The sequence below is a fragment of the Artemia franciscana genome, chromosome 21, assembly GCF_032884065.1.
Source record: "Artemia franciscana chromosome 21, ASM3288406v1, whole genome shotgun sequence".
Taxonomy (NCBI): Eukaryota; Metazoa; Arthropoda; class Branchiopoda; order Anostraca; family Artemiidae; genus Artemia; species Artemia franciscana.
Window position 1 is genome coordinate 33,231,137 of NC_088883.1, and position 15,870 is coordinate 33,247,006.

At 38.6% G+C, this 15,870-nt stretch overlaps 1 protein-coding gene across 5 annotated transcripts in view; it reads right to left on the minus strand.

Moving 5' to 3' along the window:
• LOC136040949 (uncharacterized) overlaps nt 1–15,870 on the minus strand; it is a 116,072-nt gene that overhangs the window by 76,466 nt on the left and 23,736 nt on the right. For 4 of the 5 annotated variants that reach the window (XM_065725398.1, XM_065725399.1, XM_065725396.1 and 1 more), the window contains exons 5-7: nt 15,114–15,337; nt 8,639–8,815; nt 1,158–1,372 (exon numbers count right to left, since the gene is read on the minus strand). In XM_065725398.1, the coding sequence (XP_065581470.1) occupies nt 1,158–1,372; nt 8,639–8,815; nt 15,114–15,337 (616 nt within the window). The remainder of the gene's footprint in view (nt 1–1,157; nt 1,373–8,638; nt 8,816–15,113; nt 15,338–15,870) is intronic. The other variant, XM_065725400.1, reaches the window with a different exon arrangement.

Here is a 15,870-nt window from a genome sequence, read left to right on the forward strand (position 1 = left end):
TGGATGAAACTAAATTACAGCGTAGAGCCGGCAAATTGCAATCTAAAGAGGGGGCGAACTAGGACCGGGGGGGGGGAACCTAGGTCTTGAAGGGACAGTTGCCCCATTCTGCTCCATAGCAATTTCACCCCCAAGTCTCACCCTTATTTGTGTTTTTTCTGACCGTTCCATTTTGGCTTCATTATTATCTATAATTTCTGCTTATTATAAATGGAGGTCGACTTCTTTATCAGGTTAGTTTCAGCTTTTTTAAGGTATAATATCACCCTTTTCTCTTCAAAGGAAGGAAATACATCCATGCCATTCGAGACGAACTGTGATTATACTTGCCGTTTAAGTCAGAGAAATATAAACCTTCAGTAAGGGAGCTTTCAACAATGGGAACTTCTATGACGTAATGTTTGTATGAACTTGACATCATTTCTGAGGATTTCGCACTCTTTTATTAAGTACTTTTTGTAATCATGATTATAGCGGTAGCTGCAACCTGGTAAAGGCTGTCAACGTTCAATTTGACCTAAATAATAATTGTATTTTAAAAATAATATTACATCTAGAATATTTGCCACTATAGAGGTTCTTAGAAAACCTATTTTTTGAGTTTCAGTTGCTCTAAGACTTGGTTTGGTCATATTACGAAATAGCTGCTATTGCAAACGTATTCTTTTTTATTCTAGTAAGTTCCGCCTAATCTAAACACAAGGTCCAACTGCCTTGTTTTCCCAGGAGAAGGGGTGTGCACTAAATGATGAGCAGACACAAACATCAGCGTCCCCTTTTTCCTGTCAGTTTCTATATAGATGGCAGAACATCGGTTCTGATGACAGTACATATAGCTAAAAAATTTTAACCCTGAAAAAATCATTGAATCCAAGTTCTGTTTCATAAATTTTTGCTTTCCGAATAATTGTTCGAAAAAAGTAGATACATTTGGTTCCTTGGTAGTTTGTTTACATATTCTGTTAAAAATGCCAAATGTGTCAAACAGTATCAAGTCAAATAGTCGCGTCTAGTGTCCGTATAAAACAGGTTTCACTGCATCTTTTTGTCATGTTAATCTCTCTGTACATTCGTTAACTACTGAAAGAGAACATAACAACAAATAAAAAGGTCATGAAAAGATGAAGGTGCTTTAGCATTACTTCAGGGATACTTACAAACCATCAAAATGGCGACAAGATTCCTCAGCATCCTTTGGATCTTCAAATTCAATAAATCCAAAGCCTGGAGGATTCCGAGCAACCCAAACATTACGCAAAGGCCAAACACTGGAAAACAGATCTTCAACCATATATCTGTCAACTTCACTACTTAAATTGCCAATGTATACCTTGCATGCGAGGTCCCAATGTCCATGATGCTCTGACATATTCTACCAATAAAAAGGTTGGTCAAAAACTAAAAGACAAGTCCATTATTTTTTCTTCTTCAACTGAATGGTAGGATGCGAGAGCTACGAACCAAAATGAAATGAAATTAAGAATTTTCCAAGAGAGAAGGTCCAAGTCCCATCAATGTGCGGTTGTAAACAGAAATTGTTAACTAGTTACAATACCAGTTCACATATTTCCAATGTTATTAAGGATATTGACACCTCACCCCTCGTGCCTCTATGTCTTCAAAAAATTTGAGGTTTCAGTTAAACGTAATATACACTAAGTCAGTTATAACACCCTGAGATAGAGAAAAGGACCTTATTAACATATTAAAAATCAGCTCACAGCCCCCATACAAAACGGATTAAATTGAGGGGAAAATTCCCCCTCCTGAAAAATAAAGGCGACAAAAAAAGTAAACATGGCAGTAATCAATAGCAAGGATGTTTTTTGCTGATATTGAGGTTATTTGACTATCAATGAATTTCTCCTAAAATGCTTGAGAAGAGGGAGGGGAAAGGTGGTAGAGATAATTCTGAAACCCAAAAATATCCAGTTTCAACAAAATAATAGTGATTCTGAAAACAAAAAGTTATCCAATATCCGAGAACCATCTGCCCAATGAAGAAAAAGAAACTTAAAATCTGCTCAGCACCTCTATAAAATTAAACATAAATGACATGTTTTTCTTCTAGAAGACGTCACATGGACAGGTATGCAAGAATTATTCCAAGGGAGGGCCAAATTCACCAAAACTGAAAAAAACAGATGTTTTGAACTAAAATTACAGGAAATCGTGAGATGAATAGCTAAAGCAATGAGATTACTAGGGATCTAGAACTGAAAAGGGTGAGGAGGGTGAAGAGGATGGAAAAGAATGCTTAATTGGTGGCCAAACAAAAAACAAAAAGCAAGACATTCTTAAACATATTAAAAACAAACTTATTTACTAGTAAAAAAGAAAATACTATAAACATGTACAGTTCAGGCTATAGATCCTAAACTATATGAAACTACGTGTTAAACTTAAATTTCATGTAATAGAAAGATTATACAGTCTTGCTAGCACCACATTTGCTAAGAGGTCACCAGCCTACATTTAGTATCTGATGGCCCCCATAATTACCCTCTTATACTATGTATGAGGACCTTCAAATTGGGGCCCAAAGGGGTCAATGCATCAATTTAGAATAAGTTACTGGCAGTATAAAAAGAAGAGGAGAAAATAACCTTATCTTAAATTTTCATTTAGGTCTGCAATACAATACGACTTGCCCAATACTTTTACATTATACAAGCCTATGAGTTGAAGATGAGAGAATTTTCTCAGTAATTATTAATAGTTAATCTATATACATAAAATAGAATGTATATCTGTCTGTTGGGTTGTGTTTGTATTACTATACTGCTCATTCAATCGTCAAGAAACTTTAGGAAGTTGTTGAGTATATTGAGGCAGAAGTTTTAGGCATAAAAAGGTATTTAGGTATAAAACATTTCCCCTTCCCTCCCTCAAGACCCTGAATACTTTTCGTGCTTCATACTTTTGAATACTTTTCATGCCTGCTTTTCGTGAATACTTTCGTGCTTTTCGAATTCAAAAATTCCATATTTGTTTCACATAAGAGGATGATTTTCCAGACGAGAACTGTCGGGAGAGATTGTCCACGGGGGAGGGGAAGGTAATTTCCTAATTAAAATGCATTAGATTTGCATATCTTTTTCTGACGCTTTGTAATTAAAGCAAATAAATTTGGTAAATTATACGGTTTTACGGCAGGAGACAACTTTATTCACTCTGTCATTAACTCTATTGTGAAAAGCACGAAGTTGGAGGAAATTCTATTTTTATGTTTGTCCAATCAATGCATTGCCACCATTTTTGGTTTACGAAGGTGATTACCCAGTGAAGGAGAATTGTCGGGGAAAACTGGGTTAGCAAGAGGACAGATACTCGTATGAAGGAAAAAATTTTCTGGAAAAATTTCATCTCTTCATCCATCATTCCTAGGACAGAACTAAGGTACATAGTCATAGAACTAAGGGATGAAAGATCGGATTGATTTTGGATTCACGCATGACAGACATTGTCCGACGGACTTGTGTACAAAAGCACTTGTTCTAAACAATTTTAATAAAATTTTAATTTAACCCTTCTATAATAATGGTAATAAGAATGAGTGAGGAAATTTTTGTTTGTTCATATGATCAAAACACCTGATCTGAAATATCCCGTGAAAGACTTTAGGGATGAAATCGAAACTTTCAGGAATTTTTGAGGCATGAGGGCAAGTTGACCTCACATCTTGATTTAGAGGGAGGGTTAAGAAGAGAATAGTCAAAAGAATTCAGTCTCTAATCTGTTTAAGATTTCTCTCCCTATGAGCCTTTTGCGGCTAGAGTCTTTTCCTGCTGAAGCAGAAACGTAGGATCAAAGAAACAATGTATGCCTAGGTTACCATAAACGTAACTACATTATCTCAGGAACAGCCTGGGAGATCCAGCAAAATTTTTAGCGGATGCTGGGAGGCGAAATCGACCTAGAATTTTGACTTGGAGAAGCGGTGGAAGTCAACAAGAATAAACCTTACTGAATTGACTCGTAGCTCCTGGATATATATTTTCTCTGTTTGGCTAACAGCTTACTGGTCAGTGTACTGGTATACTGGGCCAAACGAGCATAAGAGGAAAAATGTTCTGAAACAAAAGGGTTTGTATCAATTCTTGAAACCCTCTAAGGACTAAACATTGTTTTCCTTCGCTTGGCGGGAAACTTTCAGGGGTAAGGAGACTTGAACAAAGGGCCAAAGGGAGGAAAGAAAATTTTGTAAGAAACATACAGTTATATCAACTGTTAGCACGAAAAATTGCAAATGCCCGAAAAATTTAGCTATTTATGTGTAATACCATTTTAATTGTTCTGGTCTTTCTTGATTTTTTATTGCTATATGACATTTTTATTGGCATATGGCTGCTAAAAGTTGGACTCAAAAACTCGATGCTCATGTCCCAAAGACCCCCGCCCACCTCCCCCCTTCTCCAAAAAAAATAATGCATCATCAATAAGTACTGGACTATTAGTTCACCCTCAAGAGCAGTATGTTTTACAGACCTTGTCTATCTCTTTTCCCCTTTCCCTTTATAAACGAATCCTGCTTGGTAATCTCAATGTGTCTACAATTCTTCAATTCTCCTTATCTACATTATTTTGCTAATTTTCCCTTTGAAAACAGCCATTGAAAAGTTTTTTGGCAATTAACTCTTATATTTGAAAATATAGGGCACAGCCTTTAGGCATAAAAGCGGTGTAATATCTATGAAAACCAGTCAATTTTAATACAAAACATTTCGACAAGGTGAAACCAAAACGCATTCCCTGTGAAAAAAGAAGTTTTGACAAACACTCATTATGTCAGCAGGGGTTGGCCACAACGATGCTCCCAAAAATAGTGAATTTAGTGATTTCACAACTAAAAAAAAGTGTAAAAAGTGACTATGATTAAATACAGGCAAATGAACAACACAAGTCCCAGTTACTACCTTATGATCACCATCACCCTCTAAAAGCCCGTGAGGTTACGGAAAAGAAGGCTGGTAGTCTTATTTTATGTTTGATTGATTTCTTTGCTCATACAAAAAGAGGACTTTAATGAAAGCACAAATTCGATTAAGGTACAAGGAACAAACAACCTTAGGAAGCAGAATTTTTGAATATTTACGAACAATTACACTTGACATAATTACGGTCACAACTTCTTAGGCTTTTTAGATAGCCGATCGATTAGTTCTGATTTCCTCTTCACAACAAGTAATTCCACAGATTCAGCATCATCTGCCCTTTTCCTGTCTTCGGAACGAGCTTTTAGTGCTACTTCCAGTATGCTTTGAACCAGAACAACGTTCAAAAAGTCATTCTCTTCTACTGCTTTCTTCTGACGTTCTCCTGCAACTTCCAGAAGAGCATCACCGATTTCTTTTTTCTCTTTAGCCTTCTCTTTACTTGGTAAAATTTCTGACTCTAGCTCCACTGTTTTCTAATTCTTCTGGACCAGGTCCTGGACTGCCAATTCACCATCTTTCTTTTTAGCTTCAAACTTTTCTTTTTCCAATTAATCCTGTTTTGTCCAATAAGGTTTACCCTTTCCCTTTTTTCGAAACGAGCTTCTAGGACTGCATCCAGTATGCTTTGAACCAGAACAATGTTCAAAAAGTCCTTCTCTTCTACTGCTTTCTTCAGACATTCTCCTGCATCTTTCAGAAGAGTATCGCTGATTTCTTTCTTCTGTTTAGCCATCTCTTTTCTTAGTAAAATGTCAGACTGTAGATCCGCTGTTTTGTGCTTCCTCTGGACCAGGTCCTGGACTTCCAATTCAGCAGTTTTCTTTTTAGCTTTAAGCTTTCCTTTTTCCAATTCATCCTGTTTTGTTCAATGAGGTAAAGTATATAGCTAGATCTAGCTGATCTGGCAATCTAGAGCAGCTTCTTTGTGATCGACACAAACTCGGGTTGTTTTCAGTTGCGCAAAGCATTAGCAACAAAGCCTTAGCGTTTAGGGTCTGCTTTTCTTTACAGGCTTGTTTGCTAGTCATTAACTGAGCTGAATGAGAAAATCCTCGCTCCACGTCTCCATGAGCAGAGCAATGGGCAGTTTTGTGCTTCCATGGCAGAGCAAAAGAACTGCTTAAACTACTCCACTCAAAGCTTGATATTTTACATCACTACCTAGTGTCTTCAAATCTAGGATCTTTTGCCAATAGCTATCGATTCGTGTACTGTTCGTGTGTGGTGATACCGGATCCGACTGTAATAAATACCATTCTCCCTGGACTTTCTCTATGTCCATCTAAAACAGAAGTTCTCTTGCGACGTCGAGAATATCACTACAACCCATCGGCTGGGAATCTGGCTTTGGAAGGTTGAAGCAGCTAAGGCTTCGGAAAAACTGCTTGTTCAAAGGGCATTTTGCCAACAAATACTGTGCAGCAGCTTTGACCTTCTTCCTGACTCCTAGAAAAAAAAATTTCCAATCTTTCTGAGTCACCTTCGAAGAAGCAAGAGCTGCCAGGATCCTCACATTGCAAAAATTTTGTTCTAGATATACGTCTGCAGCACTGTCTACGCTTTCAAATGGCGAGGTGACGGTTGAAATCATCAACACGTAAAATCTGTTCGAAAAGAAATGTGCATGAGCGACACGACTCAATATTCAAAACATGAAACAACAGCTCTCGTTGCTGAAACACTCCAGTAAATACAGTGAAGTTTTCTGTAGAACTCACCAAAAATTGGATTTCAGCTTTTATTATTGGCTGTCTTAGCCAACTCATTCTGCATTGCGTGGATGTTGCAGGTACCGATATTTAAAAGATCTTTTGAATACTACTTTTTATTTTCCAAGCCAACAATTGACTAGGCTTTCTTGCAGACCCCTCACAAGCATCAAAAGTCTCTCCAGTAGAATTCCTTCATCTTCTATGTACTGGAAGAGCTTCTTGCTCAGATCCTCACTAGTAGCATGTCTCAAATAATATGTTCTAAAATACCGAGTAATAACTAGTTTACCCTCCGAAAAATGCCAGACCCTGCTTTGGAGCTCTCTCGTCCCAGCATTGTTTGTGGTCTCGTCACATTCCAGTACAAAGTCAGATATCTGGACATGTTCAACGAAAATTTCCCTAAAATACGGATAAACTGCCTTTGTCAACAAGTAGGTCGTTTTTTGGCATTTAACGAGAAGCCTTCCGCGACAGCGCCCAGGAACAGTGTTCGAAAGACCTCAGCAACACCATCACACAAAAATGCAGCAAAAGAACTGAGTATAGAATTCAAAACCCATATTATTTCTGCCTTTGAAGCCACCTCTCTCAGAGAACATCTCAAGCTTCTTTTCCAGTGCATCATTTCCAGCATGTGACTTGCTTTCGGTTGATCCATTGAATCTGAATTGACGAGGGTTTAGAAGAGCAGACGCGTTCATCTTGTGTTCCTTTTTGGCGGTATTTTGAAGAAGAGCATGAAACCCTTTTTGGCAGCTGAGGGTTTTTTTTTTTTTATATTTTGTAGTAAAATGAACTGTCACCATCACTACTCTTGATACATTACTCTTGCACTATGCGTTCAGTCCGAAAGTTCCCCACAAAAGTTTCTTAAAAAAGTTATTCCAAAAGTTTCGTCTGACCCATCACTCTTAGTGACCTGAAACAAGAACAGGTGTTGAATGGATTTAGAAAGCATTTTCATCAGCTCGTATATTTATACAAACAAGTATAAACCCATAGAGCCAGTGAAAGACGCTTATTGCTTCTTACGTTTTGACGTCCCCTAAACTTATCAGTATTAATTTGTACAAGTTTCGTCTTACCCATCACTCTTAGTGACCTGAAAAAAGAACAGGTGTTGAATGGATTTAGAAAGCATTTTCATCAGCTCGTATATTTATACAAACAAGTATAAACCCATAGAGCCAGTGAAAGACGCTTGTTGCTTCTTACATTTTGACGTCCCCTAAACTTATCAGTATTAATTTGTACCCTCTGCAGACAACAGTCAAACACAAAAAGAAAAGCAAATGCTAGAAACATAACTTAAGAATCTGGGCCAAAATGTCCATCTTCCATACAGCCAATTTGGGCAAATGCTCAGGGAGCGGAGGCATACGGGAGGATTATTTATCAATAGCGAATTTACCTTTTCTATCAACTTGAACGTCCAACCTTATGTTAGTTCACTAAATTGCTGAAAAAAAGCTCAAAACATGAACAAAAAAAGTGACTTTAGTGACAAATTCAGTGAGAAAGTGAAACGGCCTACAAAAAGTGACAAAACGTAAAACAAAAGTGACTGCGGCCAATCCCTGTGTTGGGTGACCATTCTTACTGCATAGAATGGTGAGAGCGACAGAATTGACAGGAATCTCGTTTCTCCTTCAGAGCAGACAGAGCAGATATACCAAGTTACTACTGCATGCTGTTCAGTAGTATCTATACTGACATATATAACTATATGCATAAAGTAAATAGAATAGTACATGAACACCAAAAAACCTTTTAGCCGAAAAAGTAGTTTGTGTTGCTCAATAAAATCGAAAAATAAAATTTTATGCTCAAAAAATTTTGCTGACCTAGCATGGGCCACAAACCGTAGTTTCCTTATTGTTGTTATGAACTCCTCTATAAGCTAAATTGAGAGAGACCAAACTTTACAAATACAAATTAATTGATGTTTCCTTTTTTTTAATGCAACAGATGATAAAAATGACGCACCTTTTTGGGTTGGGGCTTAGGATGCTGTATGGTAGGTGGTTTGGGATCTATTATAGATTCAGTTCTGCGATGTTGGATATTTTGTTGGAAGTGTGGTTGCAAAGGATATCGTGCACTCCTTTTCACTCTATTCGGTGGGTTGTGATGCCGTGTCAATCTTGAATATCTTGAACACGCCTGTAACAAAGTTTAAAAGTAAAGGAAGGACACCAGTTTTTCTTGAAACAAAACTCATGTCAATTCCATGCCTGAAACTAAAATCATATTTGGAAGATAGAAAACAAACAGATAGACAAATGTCAAGACAAAGCTCAACGCTCAAAAAATACAAAACGCTAGATCAATACATAGGGAATTGTTTCAGGGAGGAGGGGGAAGAAATAAATTTCGAAAAAACATCAAACCTACAATAAAATATGAAAAAATGACAAAAGAAAAAGTTGTAAAATTTCCAGATTTGAAATAAAGCAAAAATGAGCACTGTCTAAATAACAAATATCTTATAGTCAGCAGCTTGGCATATAGTACTACTACTACTACTAACAACCCATCGCATCACCAAGCCACCTGAGGCCAACACAACTCCGCAATCTCCTCCTCCGGCCCAATCTATTCAAAGCCTGCCTCTTTACACCCACCCAGGAAGTTACCATTTCCATTAATTCTTTCTTTATGACATTCTCCCACCCAAAGCCTGGCATATAGACATAACACATAAATATTTCTGAGTCGCAACGACATGTCTTTCGTCCTCTATGTTAGAAAATACTAGAAGCTAAACATCCAACGTGAGCAACGTGTCTTAGCCTTTGAAAAAATGTATCTTAGAGTCTTGAACATACTGTATTGGGAAAAAGTCACCAACTCAGATCTTCACTGGTGAACTGGTCATCCATTAGCTGTTGACATCATGAAACGTAGCAGGTGGCCATACTTTAGCCACGATATCAATTTCAAAAAAGAGTGTACGAGTGGCACACAGATGGGAGGCACAAGAGAGGTCAACCAAGACACACCTTACGAAAACAATATAATGAACAGAGCTGCCTCACAGGCGACAAACAAGAGGACGTCATTGCTCTCCTAGCCTTTGAAAAAACGTGCCTTAGAGTCTTGAAGATATTGTATCGAGAAAAAGTCACCAACTCAGATCTTCGCTGGTAAACTGTTCATCCATTAGCTGCTGAAATCCTGAAACGTAGGAGATGGCCATACTTTGGCCACGATATCGGTTTCAGAAAAGAGTGTGCAAGGACACCTCGAGGGGAGGCGCAAAAGAGGTCAACCAAGACACACCTTACGACAATAACATAACGAACATAGCTGCCTCACAGGCAACAAACAAGAGCTCCAGCTCGGCTCTAAGACGTCTAGTGAGGTTTCACGAACTCCCTACACGCCATTCCTGGCTCTGAAGAATCTAGGGTTAGCTTAACATATATGCTCCTATAATCAGTGTGAGTATAAATTGGATCCTCTCAATATCTGTTTTCAAACGCATCTAGTTCCAGAGAATCTATTTTTGCGCTTTTGTCCACGTTAAAAAAAGGACCCTACCTAGGATTGCTCCAGTATTTTTCAACTCGTTTATTTTTCACGTAGCATTAATCATGTTTTTGAACATGTTTTATTACTCTTATTAATTAAAAGATAATTGCTTGGAAAACTCGCTTCTGATGTGGAAGTTGAACCCGCGATACTGTGATGGTTCCGATGGAACCATCTTGGGTTCCAATCACCTTCAAATGGCTCACAGACATGACCTGTGTTGGCTTTACTCTAATCAGCCATGGCTCTCAAGTCTTTCATTACTTCCATCAAGTTGATAATTAAAAAAGCAACAGATTTTCTTTGAACCAGTCCCCTGTCCTGAACCAACAGGTGCACAAAGTGATTTTTTCAGAGATTTCAATGTAGACTCTACCGTTCCTTAAAAAACAGCTATATTTTGCGTATATTTGTCATAAATGAAAAAGAGAAGTATATTAGTGATTTCGGTACTCATCAATAGTATGGATTAAAAAAATCTTATCATTTACGTATTGACTAATCATGAAACCTGTTATATTGCAATTTCGAAGCCAATCTTAAACTTGCAATACAAATGTGTGGACGTAGCCAATGGCCTTCAGGAAGTTAGCTCAAGGTCAAAAGATATACATTTAGAGAGAGGTGGGGAATAATATTAATTAGCACCCACTGAGTCACCTTCTAAGCAAGGGCGTACTCAGGCGGCGGACAGAGGAACTCTCTACAGATATGTAGAAAACCTCCATTGAGCAGGAGGCTCAGACCAAGGGGTTACCTAGTCAATAATAGTAACTGGGACACCCTTACCCAGAGGGTTGTAAATAGAGGCAGAAGAGGAAGATGAACCCTCTGATGTATACTGAGCAGGGCACACCGGCGTGCGGATATGCAACATCAGTTACAAACCTTTGCCCAGAAATGTGTCAAATTTTATGTTAAAGCAGAACACCGTCGTAGGAGAATTATCTATAAAAGGACAACTACGGTAAGATGGAGGATTCAAGCTTATGAACAACGGCCTCTGCAAGGTGGTGGAGAGGACTGGATAGCATAACGGCCCATTTAGCCAAGAAACAACCTCTCTTGAAATCATAAAAAAAGGCTTACTATTCTGCGAACATCTGCTGCCGCGTTCGGAGTAACTGACGAACCACCGATTTTGAAGGATGGTGAAAATGCGATTTTAGATGCTATCACGTCCAGGAAAACCAACGAACCTAGGTTTAGTATGACTCCAAAGCGGGGCGAAAATGCACACAGCTGTTCCGTTTCGATGAAAACAATATGGTTTGGCATGCTGAGCATCCCAACACTTGCCAAGCTAGTGACTTGATCTTGCCTTTAGAGAACTAAAGAGGTGCAACTAGGATGTTGTCGGTCTATCTGAGACTTATATTCCCTGAACGACTGAGAAAAATTCCTCCAGAGCCTCAATCTTGCTTTCTGGCAGTAAAGACCCTGTTCATTGACAAGGTGTAGGATCCTTCGTATCATCAACTGCCAAAAGATCTCTTATGTGTTCCACCCCAATTTCGGAGAAAACAGCTGTCTTACGACTGAAAGGAGCTGTCAAAAATACATCGGTTGTCCAAGTCTATGCCCCAAACACCGCCATAAGCGAGAAAGAATGTGATGAATCCCATTCTGTGCTAAAAAGCATGATCGACCAAATTTATTAGAAAGGCGCAATAATTGTCAGGAGTTACTTTAATGCTATAGTTGGCACAAATAATTTTGGTCAGCCTGATATAATTTTGGTCATAGAAAACTCAACCCATGAGGCAAATGTCTGCTCGACTACTGCCTTGAAAACAAGTTATTTGTAGCTAACGCAATGTTCAACCGCCGCCTTCAGCTTAAAGTTGCCTGGAGATCACCAGACGGTAAAACCGAGACTATGATTATGTGCTATTATAGAAGCACAGGAAGTCTTCCGTAACAGACCCAGTAGCATTACCTGGCGCAGACTTTGACTCAGACCACACTTTCCTGATGTCAAGATTCGAGCTAACCATAAGACAGCTACCAAAAGTAACAAAATTCCGAGATTCCAGATGGATCTCCTGTGGGATCACGAATAAAGGTAGATCTTTATTTCCACTCTATCTGAGAAACTCCCAGAGATACTTGTAATCGTTTTCCCTGGAACACAGCTAACAAGATAGACTCCCTTACTGAAAAGACCGAAACAGCAATCATCAAAACAGCGAATGACGTTATGGGACGACAAAACCTCAGTGAAACCCATGGATCACAGATGAGATCATTACGCTAGGCGATGATAAGTGTTTGTTTCGTAGCACTTTCGATTTCAAGCCGAACGAGCCCCTTCTGAAGTTTATGCGACGACCCCTTTCATATGAAGTGCCTCTGGAAAAAAAACAAAAAGCATTGGAACCGTATGGCCTTACTATAGGCAACGCTAGGCAAAAGCAATCGGAGGGCAACTACCCCACACCCTTTCCCCACAAATAAATCCAATACATGTTTTGAGGCAGTGATTTGTTGAAAATACTTCAAAGATCGTATAGCGAAAACTCTGGGGTCGCCAACCCCCCCCCCAGGCCCGGGGACAGGCGTTGTAAATTATGCCCTGGGGGCAAAGTTGGTTCTTATAGAAGGGATGCACGTAAAAACATCAGAGATGGCTCATTTGATTGGAGATTAAAAGTTCTAGTTCACTCTTATGAGTCAAAAGTGATCAGAGGGTTACTCCTCCCCGAATACATCCAATAACAATTTTGAGATACCCACTCTTTAAAAAAAGTTCCAAGATCATTTAACAAAAACTCCGGTGTCAACACAACCCTACAGGGCCCGGGGACAGGCGTTGTAAATAATACCCAGGAGGGCAATTATGGTGCTTATGGAAGGGGTGCTCGTACAAAAACTTCAGAGAGGGCTCATTTGATCCAAAATTAAAAGTTATAATTCATTTTTAAGAGTCAAAAGAAATCAAAGGGGAATCTAGTCCCCTCCCCCTCAGATGCTCTTTTTGCTCCAAATGCATCACATTAGAATTTTGAGATAGTCATTTTGTTAAAAATAGTTCAAAGGTCATTTAACTAAAACTTTGGCATCGAAACACCCCCCAGGCCCAAAGGCAGGCGTTGTAATTTGGTCATATAAGGTTCTAATGGAAGGGATGCTCGTATAAACTTCAGAGAGGGCTAGTTCATAGGTCAGATAAAACAAATTCCGGTGTCGAAAAAGCCCCCAATGGCCCGGGAAAAGGCGTTGTAAGTTATACACTGGGGGCATATAAGGTTGTTATGGAAGGGATACTTGTATAAACTTCAAAGAGGACTCCTTTGTTTGTAAACTGAAAGTTGTAGTTCACTTTTTAAGAGTCAAAAGAAATCAGACGACAACTAGCCTCCTCCTCCCTCCACGCCTTTTCCCCAAATACATCAAATAAAAATTGAAGATAGTCATTTTGTTGAAAACATTCCAAAGGCTAGATAACAAAAACTCTGAGTAGACAAAACATCCCAGGGCCCGGGAGCCGTCGTTGTAATTTATGCCTGCGGGGCATATACGGTTCCCATGGAACTTCAGAGAGGGCTCATGTGTTTGGAAAGTGAAAGTTCTAGTTCAATTTCAGTGTTAAAAGAGATTGGAAGGCAATTAGCCCTCCCACGCTCTTTTTCCCCCAAATGCATCAGGTAAAATTTTGAGATAACCATTTTGTTAAAAATAGCTGAAAAGTCACATAACAAAAATTCTGGTGTTGAGACAACCTCAAACCCGTCCGATAAGAACTTTGAGATAGCTATCTTTTAAAATAGTTCAAAGATAGTACAACGAAAACTTCGGGGTCGACACAACCCCCATGGGCCCAGGGGAAGGCGTTGCAAGTTATACCCTAGGGGCCTATATGTTTCCTATGAAAGGGATGCTCGTATAAACCCTACAGAGGATTTATTTGATTGGAAATTGAAAGCTCTAGTTCAGTTTTTGAGAGTCAAAAGAGATTGGAGGGCAACTAGCCCCCCAAGCCTTTTCCCCCAAGCCCATCCGATAAAAATTTTAAGAAAGCTATTTTTTAAACAGTTCAAATGTCAGATAAGGAAAACCACAGTGCCGATACAACCCTCCAGGGCCCCGGGGACAAGCGTTCTAAATTATTCCCTGGGGGTATATATGGTTATTATGGAAGGGATGCTCGCATAAACTTTACAGAGAGAACATTTAAGCATCAAAACGTTTGTCGCTATAACAGGATGATTCGAGGACATTTTTCTAATCTGGGAGATGAGTCGCATAGCCACTGTACTGCAAAACCAAACAGCCTATGACCTATTCCAAAGTAATATTTGAATAGAATCTCAAGAATAGCCTTTCAGTTTTATTCGAGAAGAAGTCTGAAAAGATGCATGCACTATTTTGTTATAATAGCTGTTACACAAGAGTATTAGCCAGCTGGAAATAATTATAATCGTTTCAGGGGGAGGGGAGGCCAAGGGAAGCAGCTTTTATACTAAGAAGTATGTCTTGAATCTGGCGCGTATAACTTAAATTGCTATACATGGATATATTCACATATTTGCGAAGGCGAACACAGATTACAACAATCAATTACAAATGGATATCTATATAATATCTGGTCAAAACCACCAAAACTAAGTGCTTTACACAGACCCCCACTCCCCTCCTCTACTACTCTGGCTGCACAACTGAGTCGGGTGACAATTTACACAATAAAACGTAACTGTAAATTACTAAAATAAGCAAAATTGTTTTTCCACGATTTGGGTGGTAATTTTGACAAAAGTGTGCTCATCCTTTTGGTTCTCCTTTTTCTTCTCTACATCCAATGGAAATGGAGGGACACTATAGTAGGCTACCTGATTCTAGTATATCACACTGAGGGACTAGAATAGGACTGATACAACGAGGGACAGAAGGATGTAGAGAGGGGCAGAGAAGGAAAGCCATAACTTACCTTTGGGGCAGTCCTTCTAGCTGGCTTAGGTTTGGATTTCTTCTGACCTTTCACAAGTGAAACGATGTGAGCCGTACTTTCGTCTGCTGATGCTATAACTTTTTCCCCTTCAGGACGCTGGACTATTCTGAATGATTTAGGATGGGCTCTCAGTAATGAACTTATATTTGAATAGCCAAGTTCTTTGTAGGGGATGTGAGTGCTAAACAGCTGATGATAATTCTCTGAAAATATATATATATATATATATATATATATATATATATATATATATATATATATATATATATATATATATATATGTATATATATATATTCATCAAACAGTAAACATATATTAATATGTTTACTGTTTGATGGATATATATATACAAACAGTATATATATATTAATTCATCAAACAGTAAACAATAATGCTTGTCGCTATAAACACAAAACAAGAAATAAGCTAATTAGCCACACTAGCAACACAGATGGATATTAGAAGAAGGTATGTTAGAAAAAAGAAACAAAACAAGAGCTAAGAGCTCATATGGCACTTGTGACAAGGCATGAAGAGCTAAGAGCCAAGAGATCATATGGTATGAGCTCTAACAGAATTCTATGAACCAATAGGTTGATTTAAAAGGAAAATAAGAGACTTTATGCCGGTCAGGATTTGAAATAAGAGCTTTGAGTCACGACGTCCTTCTAAATATCAAAATTCATTAAGATCCGATCACCCACTCGTAAGTTATAAATACCTAATATTTTCTAA